A 26,416-nucleotide genomic window follows, 5' to 3' on the forward strand; every position below is an offset into this window, starting at 1 on the left:
TCGTTAGAATTTCCAAAGGGAAATTCGTTAGAATTTCCAAAGGGAAATTCGTTAGAATTTCCAAAGGGAAATTCGTTAGAATTTCCAAAGGGAAATTCGTTAGAATTTCCAAAGGGAAATTCGTTAGAATTTCCAAAGGGAAATTCGTTGGAATTTCCAAAGGGAAATTCGTTGGAATTTCCAAAGGGAAATTCGTTGGAATTTCCAAAGGGAAATTCGTTGGAATTTCCAAAGGGAAATTCGTTGGAATTTCCAAAAGGAAATTCGTTGGAATTTCCAAAGGGAAATTCGTTGGAATTTCCAAAGGGAAATTCGTTGGAATTTCCAAGGGGAAATTCGTTGGAATTTTCAAAGGGAAATTCGTTGGAATTTCCAAAGGGAAATTCGTTGGAATTTCCAAAGGGAAATTCGTTGGAATTTCCAAAGGGAAATTCGTTGGAATTTCCAAAGGGAAATTCGTTGGAATTTCCAAAGGGAAATTCGTTGAAATTTCTAAAGGGAAATTCGTTGGAATTTCCAAAGGGAAATTCGTTGGAATTTCCAAAGAGAAATTCGTTGGAATTTCCAAAGGGTAATTCGTTGGAATTTCTAAAGGGAAATTTGTTGGAATGCCCAAAAGGAAATTCGTTGAAATTTCCAAAAGGAAATTCGTTGGAATTTCCAAAAGGAAATTCGTTGGAATTTCCAAAGGGAAATTCGTTGGAATTTCCAAAGGGAAATTCGTTGGAATTTCCAAAGGGAAATTCGTTGGAATTTCCAAAGGGAAATTCGTTGGAATTTCCAAAGGGAAATTCGTTGGAATTTCCAAAGGGAAATTCGTTGGAATTTCCAAACGGAAATTCGTTGGAATTTCCAAACGGAAATTCTTTGGAATTTCCAAAGGGAAATTCGTTGGAATTTCCAAAGTGAAATTCGTAGGAATTTCCAAAGTGAAATTCGTTGGAATTGCCAAAGGGAAATTCGTTGGAATATCCAAAGGGATATTCGTTGGAATATCCAAAGGGAAATTCGTTGGAATATCCAAAGGGAAATTCGTTGGAATTTCCAAAGGGAAATTCTTTGGAATTTCCAAAGGGAAATTCGTTGGAATTTCCAAAGGGAAATTCGTTGGAATTTCCAAAGGGAAATTCGTTGGAATTTCCAAAGGGAAATTCGTTTAAATTTCCAAAGGGAAATTCGTTGGAATTTCCAAAGGGAAATTCGTTGGAATTTCCAAAGGGAAATTCGTTGGAATTTCCAAAGGGAAATTCGTTGGAATTCCAAAGGGAAATTCGTTGGAATTTCCAAAGGGAAATTCGTTGGAATTTCCAAAGGGAAATTCGTTGGAATTTCCAAAGGGAAATTCGTTGGAATTTCCAAAGGGAAATACGTTGGAATTTCCAAAGGGAAATTCGTTGGAATTTCCAAAGGGAAATTCAGTGGAATTTCCAAAGGGAAATTCAGTGGAATTTCCAAAGGGAAATTCAGTGGAATTTCCAAAGGGAAATTCAGTGGAATTTCCAAAGGGAAATTCAGTGGAATTTCCAAAGGGAAATTCAGTGGAATTTCCAAAGGGAAATTCAGTGGAATTTCCAAAGGGAAATTCGTTGGAATTTCCAAAGGGAAATTCGTTGAAATTTCCAAAGGGAAATTTGTTGGAATTTCCAAAGGGAAATGCGTTGGAATTTCCAAAGGGAAATTTGTTGGAATTTCCAAAGGGAAATTCGTTGGAATTTCCAAAGGGAAATTCGTTGGAATTTCCAAAGGGAAATTCGTTGGAATTTCCAAGGGGAATTTTTTTGGAATTTCCAATGGGAAATTTGTTGGAATTTCCAAAGGGAAATTCGTTGGCATTTCCAAAGGGAAATTCGTTGGAATTTTCAAAGGGAAATTCGTTGGAATTTTTAAAGGGAAATTCGTTGGAATTTCCGAACGGAAATTCATTGGAATTTCCGAACGGAAATTCATTGGAATTTTCAAAGGGAAATTCTTTGGAATTTCCAAAGGAAAATTCGTTGGAAATTACAAAGGGAAATTCGTTGGAATTTCCAAAGGGAAATTCGTTGGAATTTTTAAAGGGAAATTCGTTGGAATTTCTAAAGGGAAATTCGTTGGAATTTCCGAACGGAAATTCATTGGAATTTTCAAAGGGAAATTCGTTGGAATTTCCAAAGGGAAATTCGTTGGAATTTCCAAAGGGAAATTCGTTGGAATTTCCAAAAGGAAATTCGTTGGAATTTCCAAAGGGAAACTCGTTGGAATTTCCAAAGGGAAATTCGTTGGAATTTCCAAAGGGAAATTCGTTGGAATTTCCAAAGGGAAATTCGTTGGAATTTCCAAAGGGAAATTCGTTGGAATTTCCAAAGGGAAATTCGTTGGAATTTCCAAAGGAAAATTCGTTGGAATTTCCAAAGGGAAATTCGTTGGAATTTCCAAAGGGAAATTCGTTGGAATTCCCAAAGTAATATTCGTTGGAATTTCCAAAGTGATATTGATAATGACTAAACTATCACTGTAAATAGTTCATTACGCACCTTGAAAAGCATTTCCTTTGATTTATATTCCGCTGATTGCGATTTGCGATATTATTCATCACTTTTGGTACCTTCAGTTATTGTCAACATGCAAACAAATGCCACCTCGAACTCCGCGTACACTTTAAGGGCACTCCTCACGGAATCCAATTTTCAAAGTACTCGCGTTTTCAAGGGCGCACCATTCGATACGGAAGCAACGCACAACTGTCATTTTTATTTTTTTAGCTTTGCCTCGTCGTTGTGCGTAACTTCCGTATCGAGTGGTGTGCCCTTGAAAACGTGAGTACTTTGAAATTTGGATTCCGTGAGGAGTGACCTTAAGTTAATGATATCTCGTGAGGTGAATGGATTCCGGTGCTGTACGGAGTTCGGTCCCTCACAGTACGAAATGTACGGTCATCATACTTATGCTCATGTTTATGAGAAGGGCGTAGATGAGTTAGCAACGTCATCGGATAGCATTGTAGGCATTTTTTTTTAATCCAGATACGTAGCGTATATTGAACATGGGCAGTGGGAAATGAAAGTGAAATGGGGTGATATGAGCATGAGGCTCGGTAGCCATCAAACACTCAAAGGTACGCCTGGGTTGCTTTGATAGAACGTCCAAATTGAATATTAGGTGACGGTAAAGAACCAAAATCTTTGAGCCAACAACTGGGCCTAAAGTTACAAATTCCATCAAATTCCATGACAGACTTAAAGATAATATACTTCTTCATAAAAAGCTAAAAGTTTTGATTATCCGACGAAATGCTTTTTCTACTCGAAAACAATTAAATAAAGCTCTTTTTTTCCTGTACTCATTTTTGTGATTTTTTTAGCAGAAGTATTAAGGATGCTGAAAAATGCCAACCTATATAAGAGCATATCATCAATAATAAAACAGACACCTTAACATGTCCATATCGAGTCATAGTGTGGAGCAGTAAACATTTGGGAATGATTGCTTCCAGCTCCACTAAGCTTGAGAAGCAACTTTTTTCAATGCTTAACTTTTATTACCATCTGCTTCCAAATGGCTCCATATCTCCAATAGAAAACTCGCTACCACCGAGCAACACGCGTCATTTTTCCCAAACTGTGATGTGACAACATTTCACACCAACCGGCGACGACGTAAGCCTCACGTGGACAGGGTTGCCACATATACAGATTTTTCTGTATTTTACAGATTTCTGAGGTAAGGCTGTGACCAAGAATCTGTATATACAGATATACAGATTTTTGGAAAATTTACAGATTTTACAGATTTCTTGAGGTTTTCGGTACCAACAATTATTGTAAATTACTTTTATGCTGCTCTGAAATGATCTTATTAAAAGCCATTTTGAGATTAAATAAATTCCAATTAAAAAATACAGAACATATGGTCTCTGGTAGATTTTGTTCTAAATTGGCAATTCAATGATTTTGAAATTCGATCAGATTATTATTTTAATACATTCAGATTATATTTTTATACATGTGGTTTCGGAAAACGCTCTAAAAATAATACTAAAGAATCAGGTCTAACTATCATTGATCATATCTGAAATGCTTTGAAACAGTTTATCAGTGCTTCTTTTCAGTGTGGCTGAATATTAGTCCAATAAAGTTGTTGTGAATATAGCCAAATTCCCCCCGGATAAAAAATACAATAGAGTTGCAATAAAATATCATAAAAATACAATACATTTTATTAATGAGCATTAAATTCTATTGTTTTTATATCATACCAGTTAAAGTGCCATATTGTTATTCCAACAGAGGTAATAAGTTCTATTGCCAGTAAAATGTCGGCAATAGAATACAATAAATTCAATTGTAATGGCAAAAATTTGTTCGAGAAAAAATCGATTTTGTGAAATGTGAAATGTGCAAACAAATGCTAAATATTGACATGTCTGACATGTCTTTCAAAACTAACTTTATTAAAGACGATTTTAATTTGGTTCAGATGTATACAGATTTTCAATACAGATTTTTTGACTTGAAATACAGATATAAAGATTTTCTGGGTCAAAAATACAGATTTAAATGTGGCAACCCTGCACGTGGATCCGAGCATGACAAACTTCTATGCATCTCATGTGAGAAAAAAAGCCATAAGTTGAGCATCCCAATCTGTGACGGTGTCCAACTCGTCGGGACTCCCGTAACGATGTCTCTCCTCCCTAACCAACGAGCGGCATCCCAACTCGCCGCATCGTCCTTGACAGCGACGTCGCATCATAACCGCAATTTGTTTCCCTCTATCCAATCCGCCGTCCTCGCAACTGTTGTAGCCAACCACCCACACCCACATTATGGAACTGCTAACTCGACACAGTGCATATCGATTTCACCTCGGGAGGTGCGGGCATGCAATGCTCCACGTTTGGGCTCCAGACTCTCGAAATGATCGAATCATCTGGATGGAAAAATTCTCCATCAAGTTTTCTTTTTACATTATTTTCGTTTTCCATCTTCTCCAAGCTTGTTATTATTAATTTAATGCCATCAATTTCATCCGTACCGCTGTACATTCGTTAGTTTCAGTCTGGTTTTGTTCGACGGTGTATTGTTCAGTGAATAAATTTGTACTTACGTTTGAATCAGATAACAAAACATTGAATGAATTCACAAAGATTCTGATATTTTAATTTAACTAATTTAACTGTTTCATATCAGCTATCAAAATTCATGAGAATCATAATCTGAGCAAATTTCAATAGCCATTCAAACGAATTCTACAAATTCAGACACACCGCTCCATATAATTGAAGTTTTGAAGATTGCGACTGTACGGATGACGACGACTGCGACTTGTGGACTATAGAAAACGCCTTGTTTATCCATCCGGATCCGACTGTTTTTCTTCGTAGAAATTCATCATTTTAGGATTTCTTATCGTTCGTGGAATTAACAAACGACTTCATTAGCGCAATCAATGGGCCAGAAAATTGACTCAAACCCGTCTATGTAAATAAATATTAAAACGTTCCTCGGAATGAATCATTTCAAGGGCAACGAGCAAATCGAAACGTTGAGAACAAAGTTCAATCAAATTAACTGACAAAAATAAAAGGAAATCCAAACCGAAATTCATCACGATACCCTCCATCGAAGAGCAAAATGAAATGAATCGAAGTAAAAAGTGTATCGTTGATTTCATCCCGAAGGTTTCCCCCCGAAACGCGTTGCTCCCAGGATCGACTTCCAGCTGAAGAGAAGAAAAAAAAGTAAGGCAAATATTATAGAAAATTGTCATCATTTTTCATTTTTTTTTTGCTGTTTGAACGAAAAAGAATGGGATAAGAATGAAAGTGGAATGATTGTCCACCGACCCGGTTGAAATCGGATTCGTCTCTTCACAGCAGCTACCATCGCACCAACGTTCATGGGGAGAAAAGCGTTCGAGTAGTGGGCGAAAGAAACAAAAAACACTGACGAGAAGGATGATGGGAGGAATTTGAATTTTCATGTGATTTATGACCGTTGTTGGAAATTGGTAATTGACATATAGCGAGAATACAACGAACGGGCTGTGAGCAACAGGAACCACACGTGGAGGTCAACACACATGAATGGTTGTTTTCGGTGGAGAATTTTTCTGCCCACTTGGAACACCACAAGCGAAGCGTTTTCATTATGAGATGTGCATAAGAAAGGGGAGATTTACATAATGTAGTGATTACTGATTGAATAACGGGATATGTCCGGTTTGGGTTTAGGACCAATTCGGTCGTGAAATTGCAAAAATTGATAAATGAATGGTAGGAATTCTATTTTACATAATCAAAAACCAATTCGCATTCTATGTTCGTCACAGAATGGAAAACATTTGGAATGCTGTCGCTACTACAAGAAATCAACATACTTTAGGGAACATTTTGGTCATCAAAAAAGACCCATCTATGAGCTCAAATATATTTTATTACCCTTCACATCCTTCGGCAAATAAAGCAATAAATAAACGCCAATAGCGTTCCCATCATTAAGTGTTGTCAAGAAATATCCAAATTTTACACAGCAATAATAGATGAAGTTAAACGGCTTGTGAAAAATAATTTTAAACTAGCAGTGAACGTGGACAGCCGAAATCGTCGACAGATACGTTTGTAATAACTTCGTTGCGCGTTGGGCGGCGTAAATGGGTGTGGCAGATTTTTTTTCGCTGAATTTTCTCGCAAGCTCTGCTCTTTTGCGGGAATTCATTCAAGTTTCCAGTGGGATTTCTACAAAATTTACACGAGTTATTATCCAGAAGCTCCATCAGAAATTATTTGCCGACTCTTCAGTGTTTCGACAAAAAGTTATTTTTCTGAATTATTTCACGATTTTTTTTACGAATTTCCACGATTTTTTTCTGACTGTCATATCCATCCGTTGCAAATTCTTTTAAATGTCCATTGAAAATTATGCAATTTTTTTTCAGGAAGTTCTTCTGAATTTCCGCGAGCTTTTTTTCCGAATTTCGTCAGAAACTCTCCGAATTTCCACAAACAAATCTTCCACGGGTAATTCTTTTTATTATCCACGGGAAGTTCTTCTGATTTTTTACGGGTTACTCATGGGCTTTTGCACACCTGAGCAGATTAGAAGTTCTCTTCGTTGGAATGCCTGGCTTCACGTTAAATTGACGCTTCAATGTTTCTTCGCAGCAACAACTCTACTTGGGAAAATTGGTGGTTTCCTCGTAGGTAGATATCACCTTGTGTGGGATCGCTTAATACCACTTCGAGTAACGTTGGCTAATGCTCCAAACACGAGGTTGACAACGAATCTTTCGGAGATCCCATTCGGTTCATCTTCGATCAGGTCACAGTTGGTATCCTGTGCCGTACTTCGTTGGGTCACCTTAATGGGTTCGTGGCAAGAGCCTTCTTGGCTCACATCTGGTCGGTGAAAGTCAACTATCGTACCAGCGTCAACCAAATCCAGACGCTCTCAAAGCTGGCAACAGTGGTCTTCGTCTTCGGGTCGGCCAAGCAACAATCGACAGCAAATTACAGCGAACGACCTTCAGCACCAGCTTTTCTGTATCGAGACAGTCATCTTGACATTTCACCACCGTGTGCAGGCGTCCATTTGCAGCAAGACTGATACTTTCGCTGCAACCACATCTGCAAAACACAGGACCCTTATCCTTTTTGAAGGGGTCGTATCCTGCAGACGATGATCGACGCTGATCTTTCCTCCGCGTTGATGTCCACTGATATGGAGCAAGGTGCCGAAACACTTCCATAGTCAACAGAGTCTCTCCATTGCAAGACATTTTAAGAGAGGAGACAACACGGAGCTCAAGAAGCAATTATGGCTTTATAATGCTCTTGAAGTGAATTACTCTTCAAGTATGTTATAAAACCGCTATAAATCTATAAATGTTACTAGAGGCCCTCCGAAAATACGTTACAGAACTTTTTAGAACGGAGTATAGCAACCTCAACCTGCGGTACACTGACGGTTCAGTTTCGAGACAGAAGTCACAGATAGTAATTTATCAGTGTCGGATAGTTTACCTAAGCAGCGTAGAGTTTTTTTTAGCAGAGACTGCGACCCCCTTTTAATGCCGCCACAACGCCTTCCTCCAAACCGATCCTAGTCTTGACACCAAACCGATCACATTCTGTCGGTGCGCTCGTGGCGCCCCAAATGATCAGCCGAGGCATTCCTGAATTCAGATCATCCTCGCCACCGCAAACCAGTTGACAGCCTTCGCCTGGATCCCGGGACATTGTGGAATGCCGGAGCACATTACAGCGGATCTTCTGGCTGGGATTGGTCATCAAGGGCGGTGCTTTGCTACTTCAGGCCCCTTGGCTGACGCCAAAGCTTGGATAAAAAGAATGGTCAGTCATCCACTGGGAGTACCAGTGGATAGCTTCCAACATAAACTTTTAAGATTATTTTCTTCCATTTACTTCCCCTATGATGATTTGGTGTTGATTATAAATTGATTCGGCTCGATAGTTGATAACAAAACACCTGAAGAAGTTTCCAAGTAAAAAACGAAATACGTATCTATCGATAGCAAATTCATCATAATGGAAGTAAAAGGAAGAAAAGAATCTTATAATTGAGTAAAAATCCTCTAAGACGCTCAAAAATAATTTACACTTCGTTAAATGAGGAGGACAGAGCACCTAGGAACGTAATGCTGAACCACAGCCTTCAACAGATCGTTTCCTGTTTCCAGCCACACCCGCCTTTCCCACAACTTAGGTCCATTCCGGATCGATTCCTGACTGATGACGTTATCATCCTAAATTGATTTTCATTATTACTTCAACAATCCTGTTCGTTATAATCTCCAACGGGATTATAATATACTTTCTAATAGAAATATCAGGAGTAAAACTGTGAGAATCATAAAAAAAAACAAAAATTTAGAATTCTATGGGACCGTCTGCTGGATTAACTAGATTAGATTGAATTAGACATACAAATAGGGTCCAGGAGAGTTTCGTTCCATGATTTTAATATATGGAGAAAAATATTGAGTTGGTTCCAAAACATCTTTTTCTAATTTTACTCTGATGAGCATGTCTCTCTAAAACATGTGGCATGTGATGTGAGAAATGAGGAGTGATAAATGAGACGTCTTTCTTCTCCCTTCTCACTCCTCGTTCCTCACTTCTCACTTCTCACTGTGAAAAGTGGGAGTGAAGTAAGAAGAGACACATCTCTCTTCGCAGTGAGGAGTGAGAAATGATGAATGAAAAGTGAGTCAAATAACCTATTCGGTCAAACGACCTATTCGGTCAAATGACCTATTCGGTCAACTGACCTATTCGGTCAACTGACCTATTCGGTCAACTGACCTATTCGGTCAACTGACCTATTCGGTCAACTGACCTATTCGGTCAACTGACCTATTCGGTCAACTGACCTATTCGGTCAACTGACCTATTCGGTCAACTGACCTATTCGGTCCGATGACCTATTCGGTCAAATGACCTATTCGATCAAATGACTTATTCTGTCAAATGACCTATTCGGTCAAATGACCTATTCGGTCAAATGACCTATTCGGTCAAATGACCTATTCGGTCAAATGACCTATTCGGTCAAATGACCTATTCGGTCAAATGACCTATTCGGTCAAATGACCTATTCGGTCAAATGACCTATTCGGTCAAATGACCTATTCGGTCAAATGACCTATTCGGTCAAATTACCTATTCGGTCAAATGACCAATTCGGTCAAATGACCTATTCGGTCAAATGACCTATTCGGTCAAATGACCTATTCGGTCAAATGACCTATTCGGTCAAATGACCTATTCGGTCAAATGACCTATTCGGTCAAATGACCTATTCGGTCAAATGACCTATTCGGTCAAATGACCTATTCGGTCAAATGACCTATTCGGTCAAATGACCTATTCGGTCAAATGACCTATTCGGTCAAATGACCTATTCGGTCAAATGACCTATTCGGTCAAATGACCTATTCGGTCAAATGACCTATTCGGTCAAATGACCTATTCGGTCAAATGACCTATTCGGTCAAATGACCTATTCGGTCAAATGACCTATTCGGTCAAATGACCTATTCGGTCAAATGACCTATTCGGTCAAATGACCTATTCGGTCAAATGACCTATTCGGTCGAATGACCTATTCGGCCAAATGACCTATTCAACTTGTTTTTTCTTTATTTAAGTGAATATTCAACAAAATGAATTATTCGGTCAAATTACCTGTTCGGTCAAGCAACTTTAAGCCTATTGGCCTTCGGCCAAACGGCCCTTCCCCCATTAAAAAAAATGCATAGCACAAGAATAATTGCAAAAAATCTACCATGAAAAAAGCAGCAGTCAGGACTCGAATATTCTCGATCCTACATAAAAAGTGTCTAAAGTACATACGTCACATTTTTTCTTTTTCGAACACCGTAAACATGGCTTCACAGGAGGACGTTGCAAAGGTACGTTTTTGACGAAGGCATGATGACGAATCTATGAGAAACTATCCACACTATCATCCCCTTTTGTACTTAGACTAACAATGCATTAGTCAATTTCTATCAATCGTAGGTTCAAATCATTGTAGTTTGACTGATACTATTAAAAATGTAAAGTCAAATTCGTCAGCAGCCATTGATGGGCGAATAAAGAGAAGGATGAGTCTGGTCAGCTGATAGCAATGGATCGACAACTTTTTCTAGGCTCCAAATGATTGGCTTGCTGGGCGAGGACAATATCGAGCGGGATGGCAGTAGTAGTTTTCTCCATAATTGATCTGTTAAAGCCAGTCGCGTACAAACCATCTAAAATGGTTGTACAGACCCCATTTGATTTTTGCAACAAGAGGCCCAGGAGCTGCCAGCGTTACAATAGCATAAGTACAAACATTACGCTCTTGGGCCTATATGAATATGTTGCCAAGCAAAAACAAGAGGTGGTACAGATTTTTTTTTTGAAGACACCAATCATGATCGTAATGTTTTCGTAGTTTCTTCAAACAAAAAAAAGCAATTTCTTTCGTACAGACACAAAACAGTTGAAAACTGTTTTCTCCTTGAACTTTCGTGCGGAAACGATTTAGTTTCCGTTGAATGACATTATAAAAACTAACCCGAATGCTAGAATATTCCTCGGAATACAGATGCCTCCAATAATCAGTGACTGAAATCAACGGATACAAAAACGTGAAATATGCGATCTCTTATTCTGCAACTCATGTGAAAAGCGAAAGATTTTATTTCATCGAGTGAAAATTGAGCTTAAATGTGTTCAGTTTTTGTTTCCACCACTTTATAAGAATACAATTTATATCTCAACTGCAAAACTCCTGTTTCCAGCTTTCCAGAAGTTATCCCATCCATATATGTTACACATAACGTCGGAACCAACAAAGAGAGCAATTTATTTCTTCTTGAAAAATGTAGCAACTTTTTCTTAGGAGAACTGCTGCTTTTTCAAAAGAAAATTAATTCACTTTCTGCGCAGCATCAACAACCAACAAAGGGTTAAAGGACCGGCAAGCGAAATTGTATATGAAGTGAAACGTAACTTCGTTGCGGAGAAAAGTTGTTTTGCGCCACTTCTGTTGGAAGTTCATTCGATGAAGAGGTAGCCCGATACAAACAAAAATGTGCTTCAATGATGCTATCAGTGCCATACACACTCGCAAGCAAGGATGTCGATCTCTGGAGCCGCGTTATTCAGCCCTCATCACGTCTTCGGTTTGAAGCGCTTAACCACCAGCCGATTTGCTCTTTTTGGTCAAACGAAATCTGTGATTTTTGAATGTTTAAAGTTTAAATAAATTAGTACGTAACGGAAATAAACAGCAATGTGCGGAATACAAGCTCCAATCCAATAAGGGTAAACAACACGGTCGTAAATGTACTCGTTTATAAGAACGCATTGCGAAATACTCATACAAAAAGGAATAAAAGTAAACCGAAAGCGAATGTCATTAGAAATTTAATAAAACTCGAAGCTAAATGAATCGAAATTTCCATACTGTTTCAAGTAAGGATAGTTTGATTTAAGATGAAAAAAGTGAACAAGTACTCCATTCAAGCCATTGAAATACGATATCAAAATATAGCTATCATCAACCAATAAACCAAACAAACAAAACAAAGAAAAGTAAGAATGTGGATAAGCTTTACCGAAACATACTTGAAATCTCACCAGCAGGTGGAGGCCGTGAAGCGTTCTTTTGTGAATATCACTCAACAAACAAATATAGCTATGAATATGGAAAGAAACAAATTTAGCCACAAATTTATCGTAGAAGTGTTTCTCTTTTTCTTAGTTGTTTGTACATAAGTAAAAAACAAACTCCTACCAAAACTTTAATCTAGTTTGGTCTTTTGCTACCTTTTGTTAACTAAAGAGCAGGATTAGATAACTATATTACAATTGACGGTGTAAAATACCGAGTAAAGGAACAAACAGAGAATAGCGGAAAGCATTATATACATAGGTATCGGCAGTTAAAACTGAACGGAGTGGGGGAGCGTCGACAAACAAAATGATCATATATTTATACAAAGATAAACAGATTGATATGAAAAAAAAACGGATGAAAATAATTGAGGCTTCTTGAAAACAGCTTATAAATCCAACATCTAGATCACATTTAGTCATTTCAAAACAAAACGACAAGATAGAACAAAGAACAACCATAGCGGAATCCATCAAACACAGAGATGAACCATTGGCAGCTGTAAATAATCGAAGGAGTTGCAAAAGAATCCATCATCCCAGAGAGCAGTTTTGTTTGTGATTTTAATAAAAACAAAGAAAAGAGAAAACAATTTGATAATAATTATTATTATGAACTACAAAATTCAACAAACGAAAGAAATATATCGAAAACAGAAAAAAGGATAAACATGAAAAATAAAACCAATTTTAGAAAAATTGCCGAAAATTTCATCCAAATTGTAGTTTTATTTGATATGCTGATTTCCCTTAAACTTCTCAGGTGGAAGTTCCAGATAAAGAGGTTTTGAAAAATCAAATTTTTCATTCATGTACTGATTTACCTTTGCTAGGTTTGCCAAAGTTATCTCAGATAAAAATCGTTTGTTTATTGCCCCATTTAAATGAGCCGTCACAATTAAACGTCAATCCAGCCAATATTTCATGAACTAATATAATAATATAAAGATCGTTGAAAAATGTGTTGTGGAAAATTTGCATTACTGCAAGCTTCCTATAGTGTAGCATTTACAGGTGATTTTTTCCACATTTTGAGTAGTTTACCTACACAACTTGAGTTCGGCATGTTTTGATTCTATTGCTGAAATTACCAGCACTGTCGTAGATTTCTGCAGATTTTTGAGGGATGAATTATCTTATGATGCCTACAATAATTTTGTAATGTTGACCAACATTTTCATTACAAAAAAAAAATGCTTAAAATTTGAAAATATAAATAATTGCACCAGAAGACCACTTTAGATGGTTGCCGGCTGTGTTTCTGCATAATGGTCCACTACACCCAACCGGCGGTTGTTAGATTTTCTAACAATTCTGTATAAGAATCTAACAAAACCTGCACTGTGCCACCAAAGTACTTTTTAATGGGTGAAATTTCACCCATTATGAAGTTAAATAGTTCAACTCATTAAAAGAGTAAACTGCGTTTACTCATTAATGAGTACTGAAGCTGTACGTGGAAACTTGATAGAGCATTTCTTCTTGGGATCCGCCGATTGATCGGGAAGCACAGCATACTCTTCGTCCATTTGAGCGATGCAGCGTGATTTCGTGCCGATTTTCGTTAAAACGGTAATCCGTCAGATCCAATTTTCCCGTACCTTCGAGCGGAGTTCTGGTTTTGGCGAGGGTTTGGTGATCATCAATATGAGGATTACTGCGGGAAATTTACCGGCCTGACTAGTTCTCCTACTGATGTTGTTTTTTCTGCTTCCCATCATGCTCCGCCAGTCCGGCGATCAGAGGATCGCGCTTATTCGGTTCCAGAATCATTACAATAGGATCTGAAAACAAGGAAAATAGTATTTTCATTATTCTGGTGAAACATTATTGCACAAAAACTTGACACTGATGATAATATTTACTTACCAGCGATTGGAGCAGTTTCCGCAGAACAAATCCAGCACTTGAAATTGATTTATTTATTTATTATCAGACTAAGGCCGGAGTTGCCTGTGCTGCACATAAAAGTCTTCTCCATTCAGCTCGATCCATGGCTGCACTTCGCCAACCACGCAGTCTGCGGAGGGTCCACAAATCGTCCACCACCTGATCGATCCACCTTGCCCGCACCTCGCCTTCTCGTTCCCGTCGGATCGTTGTCGAGAACCATTTTCACCGGATTACTGTCCGACATTCTGGCTACGTGCCCGGCCCACCGCAGTCTTCCGATTTTCGCGGTGTGAACGATGGATGGTTCTCCCAACAGCTGATGCAACTCGTGGTTCATTCGCCTTCTCCACGTACCGTCCGCCATCTGCACCCCACCATAGATGATACGCAATACTTTCCTTTCAAAAACTCCCAGTGCGCGTTGGTCCTCCACGAGCATCGTCCAGGTCTCGGGTCCGTAGAGAACTACCGGTCTTATAAGCGTTTTGTAGATAGTCAGTTTGGTACGGCGGCGAGCTCTATTCGATCGGAGCGTCTTACGGAGTCCAAAGTACGTATGATTTCCAGCCACTATGCGCCTCCGAATTTCTCTGCTGGTATGGTTATCGGCGGTCACCAGTGAGCCCAAGTACACAAATTCTTCTACCACCTCGATTTCGTCACCACCGATAGAAACTCGTGGTGGGTGGCTTACATTGACCTCTCTTGAGCCTCTTCCTATCATGTACTTCGTCTTCGACGTATTGATGACTAGTCCAATCCGTTTAGCTTCGCTTTTCAGTCTGATGTAGGCTTCCTCCATCCTCTCAAAGTTACGTGCCATGATATCAATGTCGTCGGCGAAACCAAATAACTGGACGAACTTCGTGAAAATCGTACCACTCGTGTCAATCCCTGCCCTTCGTATTACTCCCTCCAAAGCGATGATGAATAGCAGACACGAAAGACCATCACCTTGCCGTAACCCTCTACGCGTTTCGAAGGGACTCGAGAATGCCCCTGAATCTCGAACTACGCACATCACCCGATCCATCGTCGCCTTGATCAACCGTATCAGTTTATCCGGAAATCCGTTTTCGTGCATAAGCTGCCATAGCTGGTCCCGATCGATTGTATCATATGCGGCTTTGAAGTCGATAAATAGATGATGTGTGGGCACGTTGTATTCGCGGCATTTCTGCAATACCTGACGTATGGCGAACACCTGGTCTGTGGTAGAGCGTTCACCCATAAATCCCGCCTGGTACTGCCCCACGAACTCTCTTGCAATTGATGTTAGTCGGCGGCATAAAATTTGGAAGAGTACCTTGTAGGCGGCGTTCAGCAATGTGATTGCGCGGTAGTTGCTACAATCCAGCTTATCGCCTTTTTGTAGATGGGACACACGACACCTTCCATCCACTCCTGCGGCAGAACCTCATCCTCCCAAACCTTGGTAATCACCCAGTGCAGCGCTCTAGCTAGTGCCTCACCACCGTGTTTAAACAGCTCTCCTTAGTAGTTGGTCAACTCCAGGGGCTTTGTTGTTTTTCAGCCGGCCGATCTCCTCCTGGATTTCCTGGAGATTCGGAGCCAGAAGTCGCATGTCCTGCGCGCGTGCTCCTAGGTTCATTACCATACCGCCACCGTTGTCTGCCACATCGCCATTCAGGTGATCTTCGTAGTGCTGCCGCCACCTTTGGATCACCTACGCTCGTCTGTAAGAAGGTTCCCGTTTATGTCCTTACACATATCGGGCTGTGACACGTGGCCCTTACGTGAACGGTTCAATTTCTCATAAAACATTCGTGCGTTATTAGCGCGGTACTGTTCATCCGTCTATTCACGGTCTCGATCTTCCTGCTGGCGCTTTTTCCTCCGGAAAATCGAGTATTGTCTGTTCCGCGCCCGTTTGTATCGTGCCTCGTTCGCCCTCGTGCGGTGTTGCAGCAATCTCGCCCATGCTGCATTCTTCTCCTCAACTAACTGCTCACATTCGCCGTCATACCAGTCGTTTCTCTAATCCGGGGGCTGATTGCAGCGGTTGCGGTGCTTCTAATGGCGGATCGAATATCTCTCCAGCCATCTTCAAGAGATTTCATTTCATTTCATTTATTTAGTTAACATCTAAACAGATAACACTGAATCAACAATTTGACGCCACAATGCACGGTTCGAGGCCGCATCTCTCCATCCTCGGATACGCCCCACGCTCGCCAAGTCGTTCTGCACCTGGTCTGCCCATCTCACTCGCTGCGATCCACGCCGTCTCGTACCTGCCGGATCGGAAGCGAACACCATCTTTGCAGGGTTGCTGCTGGGTTCGCCGTAGAGTTGGGCGAGCTCATGGTTCATTCTTCGCCGCCACACACCGTCTTCTTGCACACCGCCAAGGATGGTCCTAAGCACCCGTCTCTCGAATACTCCGAGTGCTTGCAAGTCCTCCTCGAGCATTGTCCATGTTTCATGTCCGTAGAGGACTACCGGTCTTATTAACGTCTTGTACATGACACATTTGGTGCGGTGGCGAATCTTTTTCGACCGCAGTTTCTTCTGGAGCCCGTAGTAGGCCCGACTTCCACAGATGATGCGCCTTCGCATTTCACGACTAACGTTGTTGTCAGCCGTTAGCAAGGATCCGAGGTAGACGAATTCCTCGACCACCTCGAAGGTATCCCCGTCTATCGTAACACTGCTTCCCAGGCGGGCCCTGTCGCGCTCGGTTCCGCCCACAAGCATGTACTTTGTCTTTGACGCATTCACCACCAGTCCAACTTTTGTTGCTTCACGTTTCAGGCGGGTGTACATTTCTGCCACCTTTGCAAATGTTCGGCCGACAATGTCCATGTCATCCGCGAAGCAAATAAATTGACTGGATCTGTTGAAAATCGTACCCCGGCTGTTACACCCGGCTCTCCGCATGACACCTTCTAGCGTAATGTTGAACAACAGGCACGAAAGTCCATCACCTTGTCTTAGTCCCCGGCGCGATTCGAACGAACTGGAGTGTTCGCCCGAAATCTTCACACAGTTTTGCACACCATCCACCGTTGCTTTGATCAGTCTGGTAAGCTTCCCAGGGAAGCTGTTCTCGTCCATAATTTTCCATAGCTCTACGCGGTCTATACTGTCGTATGCCGCCTTGAAATCAACGAACAGATGGTGCGTTGGGACCTGGTATTCACGGCATTTTAAAAGGATTTGCCGTACAGTAAAGATCTGGTCCATTGTCGAGCGGCCGTCAACGAAGCCGGCTTGATAACTTCCCACGAACTCGTTCACTAATGGTGACAGACGACGGCAGATGATCTGGGATATCACTTTGTAGGCGGCATTAAGGATGGTGATCGCTCGAAAGTTCTCACACTCCAGTTTGTCCCCTTTCTTGTAGATGGGGCATATAACCCCTTCCTTCCACTCCTCCGGTAGCTGTTCGGTTTCCCAGATTCTGACTATCAGTTTGTGCAGGCAAGTGACCAGCTTTTCCGGGCCCATCTTGATGAGCTCAGCTCCGATACCATCCTTACCAGCTGCTTTATTGGTCTTTAGCTGTTGAATGGCATCCTTAACTTCCCTCAAGGTGGGGGCTGGTTGGCTTCCATCGTCCGCTGAACTGACGTAGTCATCTCCTCCACTGCCTTTACTTTCACTGCCTGTACTCTCAGCGCCATTCAGATGTTCCTCGTAGTGCTGCTTCCACCTTTCGATCACCACACATTCGTCCGTCAAGATGCTCCCATCCTTATCCCGGCACATTTCGGCTCGCGGCACGAAGCCTTTGCGGGATGCGTTGAGCTTTTGATAGAACTTGCGTGTATCTTGAGAACGGCACAGCTGTTCCATCTCCTCGCACTCCGCTTCTTCCAGGCGGCGTTTCTTCTCCTGAAAAAGGCGGGTCTGCTGTCTCCGCTTCCGTCTATAACGTTCCACGTTCTGCCGGGTACCTTGCTGCAGCGCGACCGCCCGCGCTGCGTCCTTCTCCTCCAAAATCTGTCTGCACTCTTCGTCGAACCAATCGTTCCGTCGACTTCGACCCATATACCCGACGTTGTTCTCCGCTGCGTCGTTAATGGCTGCTTTAACTGTACTCCAGCAGTCCTCAAGAGGGGCCCCATCGAGCTCACCCTCTTCCGGCAACGCTGCCTCGAGATGCTGCGCGTATGCAGTGGCGACATCAGGTTGCTTCAGTCGCTCTACGTCGTACCGCGGCGGTCGTCGGTACCGAACATTGTTGATGACGGATAGTTTTGGGCGCAGTTTAACCATCACCAGATAGTGGTCAGAGTCGATGTTAGCGCCACGATATGTCCTGACGTCGATAATGTCGGAGAAGTGCCGTCCATCAATCAGAACGTGGTCGATTTGTGATTCTGTCTGCAGTGGTGATCTCCAGGTGTACCGATACCGGAGGCTGTGTTGAAAGTAGGTGCTACGAATGGCCATATTCTTGGAGGCGGCGAAATCAATTAGTCGTAGGCCGTTTTCGTTCGTCAGCCGGTGAGCGCTGCACTTTCCAATAGTCGGTCTAAACTCCTCCTCTTGGCCAACCTGAGCGTTCAAATCTCCTATGATGATTTTGACGTCGTGGCTTGGGCAGCTGTCGTACTCACGTTCCAGCTGCGCGTAGAATGCGTCCTTATCATCATCAGTGCTTCCGGAGTGTGGGCTATGGACGTTGATTATGCTGAAGTTGAAGAACCGGCCTTTGATCCTCAACCTGCACATTCTTTCACTGATCGGCCACCACCCGATCACGCGCCTTTGCATATCGCCCATCACTATGAAAGCTGTTCCCAGCTCGTGTGTGTTGCCGCAGCTCTGGTAGATGGTACGATTACCTCTTAACGTTCGCACCATTGATCCCTTCCAACAAACCTCCTGCAGCGCTACGATGCCGAATCCACGGTCCTTGAGCACATCGGCGAGTATGCGTGTGCTCCCGATGAAGTTGAGAGATTTGCAGTTCCATGAACCGAGTTTCCAATCGCTAGTCCCTTTTCGTCGCAGTGGTCTTCGCCGATGGTTCCGGTCCGTACTCTCTTGTTGATTGTTCGTTGCTTATGATTTTTTAAAGGCTGGCTTGCAGGGCCTGACACCAAACCCCCTAAATTTCCGGTGGACCATTCCTCCTTATTTCCGGTGGACCATGGTGCACAGTTTCACTTAGAGTCCCTCGCTGGCACTCGGACGATGATCAGCCGCCCCTAACATGGAGAACAGACGCTGTTGTGAGCCGATCCTGACATGGAGAACAGACGCTCAATAAAATTTGCACCTCCGGAGAGGAGCAAACCCCCCCTTCCCTGTCAGCATACGACCATAGTTCCCACCGGGGCTGGTTACCCGATCTTCCCTAAGGTTGCTCGTATCCCGGCCAGCACCGCGGGGAGGTAGGGATAGGAGTTGCTTCAAGAGATGCTACGCCTAGTTGCTCTTCCGTTGGGAGTGCCACTTCCAGCTGCTGCGCGTAGTCTTGGGCTAGTCTACCGTCTTGTAGCCGCCCAATGTTTAGCCGCGGCGGACGACTCCGACGCGTGTTGATCACCGTCGAGAGTTTTGAGCGCAGACATACTGCAACGAGGTAGTGGTCGGATTCAATATTCGCACTGCGGTAAGTGCGTACGTTCGAGATGTCGGAGAAGAATTTACCGTCGATTAGAACGTTGTTGATTTGGTTTTCCGTTACCATGTGGCCTTGTGGATATTCTTGCGGGGAAAGAAAGTGCTTCGGACTACCATTCCGCGGGAGGCTCCAAAGTTTATGCATCGTTGGCCGTTGTCGTTCGATACGGTATGCAGACTATCCGGTCCGATGACCGGTCTATACATTTCCTCCCTTCCTACCTGAGCGTTCATGTCACCGATGACGATTTTGACGTCCCGCACGGTTGACACGGTTGAGTTATAAAAGGTAATTGACCGGAACTTTTCAAAATATATTATCAGATATGTTTGGACAGTGGACAGTGGAATAGATGTCGGTGCAGTGGACATCAGGTAACTAGTAGTTACCTCGTAGTAGCAAAACCTGAACGCATTATTCCTCCAATTATCAGAACCCCGCCGTTTTTTGGACAAAAAACAGAAGGCTGCCGTTTTGGATTTAGAGTCCCGAAGAAAGCCGTGGTGTACCGTCCTCGACCAATACCGGCATCGTATCCGCCGAAGGCCAATCCGTCACCATATTGGCAGGTCGAGAGTGCGCGTCTCCGTCCCGGAAACTACAACGGACGCCCAAGCCACCCCGAAAGACAGTGGGACGCCATCGCTAGTTGCCGGCATTCCTGGATTGGCCGCCATTGAAGAACAGGAAGCAGAAAAGGAAGGGAAGTGTAGAGAATAAGACTTGATAAATAAAGATAAATAAATTCTACATTAATACAAACACATTCCTATTGTAACATCATTTCGTCCAACAATAAAGAAAAATGGAAATCCGCCAGTCTATGATATTTCTGGTGTTTGCATCACAACAGGCGTGATCTGTAAAACCATTTCTCAACGTTTGACTCCCGAACATCTTGAAAGGCGTAGTCAAGTATAACAAACAACACATCACCGTTGCCAACGCCAAACCGTATGAAAGGCGGGTGTCAACGGAGCCAGAAGTCATTCTTACAGCGGATGTCGTGGCGAACGCATCTTATCAAGAAAAAGAAAATCAAGCTTTCCAGATTTATCAAGCAAGGACTGGATGTCTGGTGATCGTGGCAGGACGATACATCTATCAAGATCTTATCAAGAGAACCAAGCATGGACGAGAACTGGTTCGGGTGGGCACCCGATTCAAGCGCTGAATACTACGACAATGGCGCGGGCGGTAGCAGATCAACATCTCCCAATCGGTAAATATTTCAAAATGCTGAACTGTAGATGAGGCAGTATTCAGCATTATTGACCTCTGATAGTTAAGGCAGAGTGTCAGAACTACCAAAGAGTAAGCATTACGGAACTATAGACGAGGTAGTGTCCGATAAATAAAATACAGCTCTGATAGTTAATGCAAAGTAAAATTTCATTTAAAGCTGTAGTCGAGGCAGCACGAAAAAAAATAATAAGAATGAGAAATATAAAATGATATGAACAATTAAGTTGAACTACAAAGTATACCCTTTACTGTTTTGTTACAGAATGAAACTGAAATCGAAGAGTAAGATTTCGAAAAAGATGCTAATGGAGCAAATGGTAGCACTCAAAAACCAGTTATATTTCGTTAGAAAAGAAAAAGACCAATTACTGCTTAACAAAGAAAACGCAGGAAATAATCAAACAAGACAAATGGATACGTGTCAACAACAGGCATCTGGCAACGAGTCCCTGTTAGCCACCATGAACCACATGTCACTCGGATCGTTAAATATCCCGGAATGCAGCCCATCTGAAGGAGAAATCGATATTGACAAGAAGGCATATGAACATTGGAAGGAGGTTGTAACAGCATCGTTTAATCTGGTCCAAGCGACGGATGAAAGTGCGAAGATGAACATTTTTAGAATTAAAGCTGGGACGAAACTCTTGGAAGTGATGCAGGGAACATCGACCGCTATAGATATGCCTCCGGAGATTACACATCCGTTCTCTAACGCAATTGCTCGGTTAGATCGATTCTTTGGGTCAAGGACTTACATTATTGGACAACGAGGCAAATTGATGAACACTATACAACTCCAAGGAGAATCAAGCATTTCTTTCGTCCGTCGGGTAGCAGCGGCAGCTAGGCTTTGTGACTACAGAAACGAGGAGGAAATGGAAGCTATAGTTCGAACTATTGTTAAAGGGACAAGCGATAGTCGTGTGCGCGTGTTAGCTCAACGAAACTGGGTAAACCAAGGCGACATGAATAGCCTAATTACTATGGTACGAGACCGAGAGATGGAGATTTTCAATGAGGAAGAATACCAGAAACTAAATCGACAAAGCATCGCTGCAGTAACTGCAGCACCGCAAGGCACAACTCAACGATTCCAGTTACGACGTGGAACCGGATCAAGATATCAGGGATATCATCGCGGAAAAGGTTCCTCTTATCATCGTTATCAGGCTCTCCGTGCAAGTTCACCCAGAAATGCTTGTTGGCGATGCGCCAGCATGTACCATGGTCCAGCAGATTGTCCAAATCTGGATAAGGTGTGCCATAATTGTAACCGACGTGGTCATTTAGCTCGAGCTTGTTCAGCTCAGTCCCGACAAGGAAGCGGTCAAAAGCGAATACACGATGGAACGGAAGAAGAAGAGCCGAGAGCTAAGATCGCAGCAATTACTCAAAATGGGAAAGATAATGAAGAAAAGGTACATAATGTGGTTGAATTAGAATAACGTTTAATATCTCTTATTTCACATTCGAACTAAACTTTAACCTTTTGAATTTTGAATAAAATATTCTCATGAAAATATTGAGTAGATGTACGGTTTATTTTCTTTAATCATTCTCAGTATGGAAAGAAGTATACCAGATAAAACAGTATAATTTTGATTGATAATTTGAACCTTAAAAAAAAAAAAGAAAAGGGAGTATATAGGGTTTTATTGTTTTTCAAATGTGAAATAACGCTGTTATCAAAATAATCGATATCATAATATAGGTTGTTTTACTTTTATAGAATGAAAAGAAATACATATCCGAAACTACTATCACTGAAAAGACAATATGCACTGTACCAGCTTACAATCCACTAACAGAGGAAGATGCATATGTTATTGGTCGAATTGCTGGGGTACGGGTAATTTTCTTTATTGACTCCGGAGCACAAGTAAACACTATCACGAAACAAACTTGGGATAAAATGCGACAAAACAAGTGTACCGAGCGAACTTCATGAGGTATGCACCACTGCAGATAAAACACTGCGAGCATATGCTTCATTAGGCCAAATTGATGTAGTAGCAACGTTTTTTGCAAAGTTACACGTTTCTGAAGATAGACCGAATCTTTTGGAAAAATTCTACGTTGTTGAAGAATCGCGATCCTTGATGGGATTCAACACAGCGGCTAGGTACAGTCTATTAGACGTGGGACTTCGAGTTCCGGTGAACGATCACGGCAATATCTGGAAATGCGAGCTTGGTGCAATAAGCACAGTATCAGCTTTAATTCAAGAAGAATTTCCGAAATTCAACGTTCCACCCGTTCTGCTACATTATAATAAGGATTTACCTCCTGCTAGAAATGTGTATACTCATATCCCGGCAGGCTTCAAGAGATTGGCACAACTGAAAATTGACGAACTATTGTCAACCGGAATAATCGAACCTGTCACAGAAAACATGGATAGATCCTTTTGCTCATCATTGCTAGTTGTGCCAAAAGGAAAGGACGACATTCGCTTAGTTATTGATTTGAGAGGCCCGAACAAATGCATTTTCCGGACACCATTCAAAATGCCGACATTTGAATCTATCTTATTGGAATTACACGGTGCAAAATGGTTTTCAACAATAGACCTGAAAAACGCATTCTTTCACGTCGTACTGGACGAACGTTGTCGACATTTGACAAATTTCTTCTCAGGAGATACACTATATCGGTGCCGTCGGCTTCCATTTGGCCTATGCAATGCTCCGGACATATTTCAGGAGATTATGCAGTCAGTTATTTTAACAGGATGTGAAGGAACGGTAAACTACCAGGATGATGTACTAGTGTTCGGATCAACAAAAGAAGAACACGATAGGAACCTGGCTGAAGTTATGAAGCGTCTCGAGGATCACAATGTTATGATAAATAAAAGCAAATGCGTATTTGCCAAACAAAAAGTAACATTTCTTGGGTTCGATTTATCAGCCAATGGCTGGAGTATTGAAAACGACAAGATAAAGGCCATTCAACAGTTTCGCCGACCAGAAAACCAAGATGAAGTCAGGAGCTTTCTAGGATTAATCAACTATATTGAAAGATTCATACCTCATAGAGCAGATAAGACATGGCGATTGCGAGAATTGGCAAGATCGAAGCAATTTTACTGGTCAACAGAATTGGACCAAGAGTTCAACTATCTAAAATGTGATGCCTGGACTAAAATCAAGACATTAGGATACTATAAGCAAACGGATGAAACTGAGCTCTATGTTGATGCATCGCCACATGGTCTGGGGGCTGTTTTAGTCCAATTTAATGAGCTATCGAAACCAAGGGTAATTGCTTGTGCTTCTAAAGCATTATCATCAGCGGAACAGAAGTATCCACATACGCAGAAAGAAGCTTTAGCCATGGTATGGGGCGTGGAAAGATTTTCCAGTTACTTAATAAGTATATCGTTTAAGATAAGGTCGGATGCCAGGTCAAATGAATTTATTTCCGGTGGAATGCATCGCATTGGGAAGTGAGCTGTATCAAGAGCAGAGGCTTGGGCACTCCGACTGCAGCAGTATAATTTTTCTGTTGAAAGCGTTCCAGGTGACATGAACATCGCCGACATTCTCTCAAGATTAGTAATTGACAATCAGCAAGATGGCACATTCGATGATTCTTCGGATGAACATTTACTTTTTGTCCTGGATGTTGCAAATATGGAAATAAATTGGAACCAAATTGAAACAGAAGCAGAAGTCGACAAAGAGCTAAATGATATTAGAGAGTCTTTGAAAACCAGTTTATGGAATACCGACCATCAGGCATACGAATGCCAAGCCAAATACATGCGGGTGTTGGGAGCACTGGTTTTCAAGGAAGATCGAGTAATATTGCCATTCAAATTAAGAGTACGGGCCATGGAACTGGCACATCAAGGTCATATCGGAGCTTCTTCCATGAAACGAATCTTGAGAAATCATTTTTGGTGGCCGGGTATAGGCAAGGAGGTTCAACAATATGTTGACAAGTGCGAAACATGTTTAAGGCTATCAAAAAAAGATGCTCCGCTTCCACTTACATCAAGAGAATTACCACAAGGACCGTGGGAAATTTTACAAATAGACTTTTACACGGATAAGGATTTTGGTTACGGAGAATTCTTAGTAGTCGTGGATACCTATTCTAGGTATTATTAAAAATAAAAAAAAACCTAGATAAAATAAAAACTATGTTATAATTTTAGGTACATTCACGTTATAGAAATGAAGCATATCGATGGCGACACAACTAACTCTGCTTTGCTGAAGATTTTTGAAGTATGGGGTTATCCTCTGGCAATACAGAGCGACAATGGCCCTCCATTTCAGAGTGACAATTTTGTCAAAACATGGGAAAACCGAGGCATAAAGATACGAAAGTCAATTCCACTGAGCGCACAATCAAACGGAGCCGTAGAAAGACAAAACGTTGGGATTAAACATGCTTTGGCGGCTGCCAAATTGGACAAAGTCAACTGGAGGAATGCCTTGGAAAAATATGTTCACACACATAACAAAGTCCGTCCATTGTCCCGTCTAGGCGTAACGCCTTTCGAATTATTAGTAGGCTGGAAGTTCCGAGGAACTTTCCCATGTCTTTGGGAGACCAATAATACGGAGTCGTTAGATCGTACGGACATCAAGGAAAAGGATGCAATTTCTAAACTAAAAAGCAAAAAATATGCAGACAATCAGAGGGGAGCGAAAGATTCGGATTTACAAGTAGGTGACACCGTTCTTGTCGCCATACAGAAATCGCATAAGTCGGATCCAGAGTTTTCGGCCGAAAGATATTCAATAATTGCAAGAGACGGTGCGCGAGTAATTATTCGCAGTAGAAGAGGGATTCAATATGCCCGAAACGTTCAAGACGTTAAGAAGGTACCACAGTGTCTTGAAAAAGGAACTGACCAAAGCAATACTGGGAGCAATAAATTAGAAAAAGAGGATAATATACCATGCAACAGTGAAAATGAGAAAGGAATCGAGGACCCTATCAGTGGTAATATTCAAATTTCTGAGCGACCAAAACGAACGACAAAAAAACCTAACAAACTCAAGGATATGGTTCTGTTTACTATTTTTGAATGATGTAAAGGTAAGAATATTCATATCGAATACTTTAAGTAATATTTAAACAGACTCTTTTAAAAACTCTAGATCTTCTCGTACGGCCTTGAGATAATTACATCGGACCACATCATTCGCATGCACTAAGTTTTCAAACATTCTACGACATATATGTTTATAATAAAATATAAATAAATTTCAATTTTCCATAAAGTTGTAATTGAAGAGTAGAGGATGAGAGTATTGTAGAGAATAAGACTTGATAAATAAAGATAAATAAATTCTACATTAATACAAACATATTCCTATTGTAACATCATTTCGTCCAACAATAAAGAAAATGGAAATCCGCCAGTCTATGATATTTCTAGTGTTTGCATCACAACAGGCGTGATCTGTAAAACCATTTCTCAACGTTTGACTCCCGAACATCTTGAAAGGCGTAGTTAAGTATAACAAACAACACATCACCGTTGCCAACGC

General features: G+C 41.5%; 2 protein-coding genes across 2 annotated transcripts; both read left to right on the forward strand.

Annotated features, from left to right (window-relative positions):
- The first annotated feature begins 20,783 nt into the window (after positions 1-20,783).
- LOC134210289 (uncharacterized) lies at positions 20,784-22,351 on the forward strand. Its single transcript, XM_062686336.1, has 2 exons — positions 20,784-20,880; positions 21,166-22,351. The coding sequence occupies exons 1-2, from the start codon at positions 20,789-20,791 to the stop codon at positions 22,349-22,351; spliced, it is 1,278 nt and encodes a 425-aa protein (XP_062542320.1). The 5' UTR covers positions 20,784-20,788.
- A 2,082-nt stretch (positions 22,352-24,433) lies between these two features.
- Positions 24,434-26,086, forward strand: LOC134210292 (uncharacterized protein K02A2.6-like). Its single transcript, XM_062686339.1, has 3 exons — positions 24,434-25,011; positions 25,069-25,961; positions 26,024-26,086. The coding sequence occupies exons 1-2, from the start codon at positions 24,434-24,436 to the stop codon at positions 25,952-25,954; spliced, it is 1,464 nt and encodes a 487-aa protein (XP_062542323.1). The 3' UTR covers positions 25,955-25,961; positions 26,024-26,086.
- Positions 26,087-26,416: the final 330 nt, after the last annotated feature.

The sequence above is a fragment of the Armigeres subalbatus genome, chromosome 2 (genome assembly GCF_024139115.2).
Source record: "Armigeres subalbatus isolate Guangzhou_Male chromosome 2, GZ_Asu_2, whole genome shotgun sequence".
In the NCBI taxonomy this organism is placed as follows: domain Eukaryota; kingdom Metazoa; phylum Arthropoda; class Insecta; order Diptera; family Culicidae; genus Armigeres; species Armigeres subalbatus.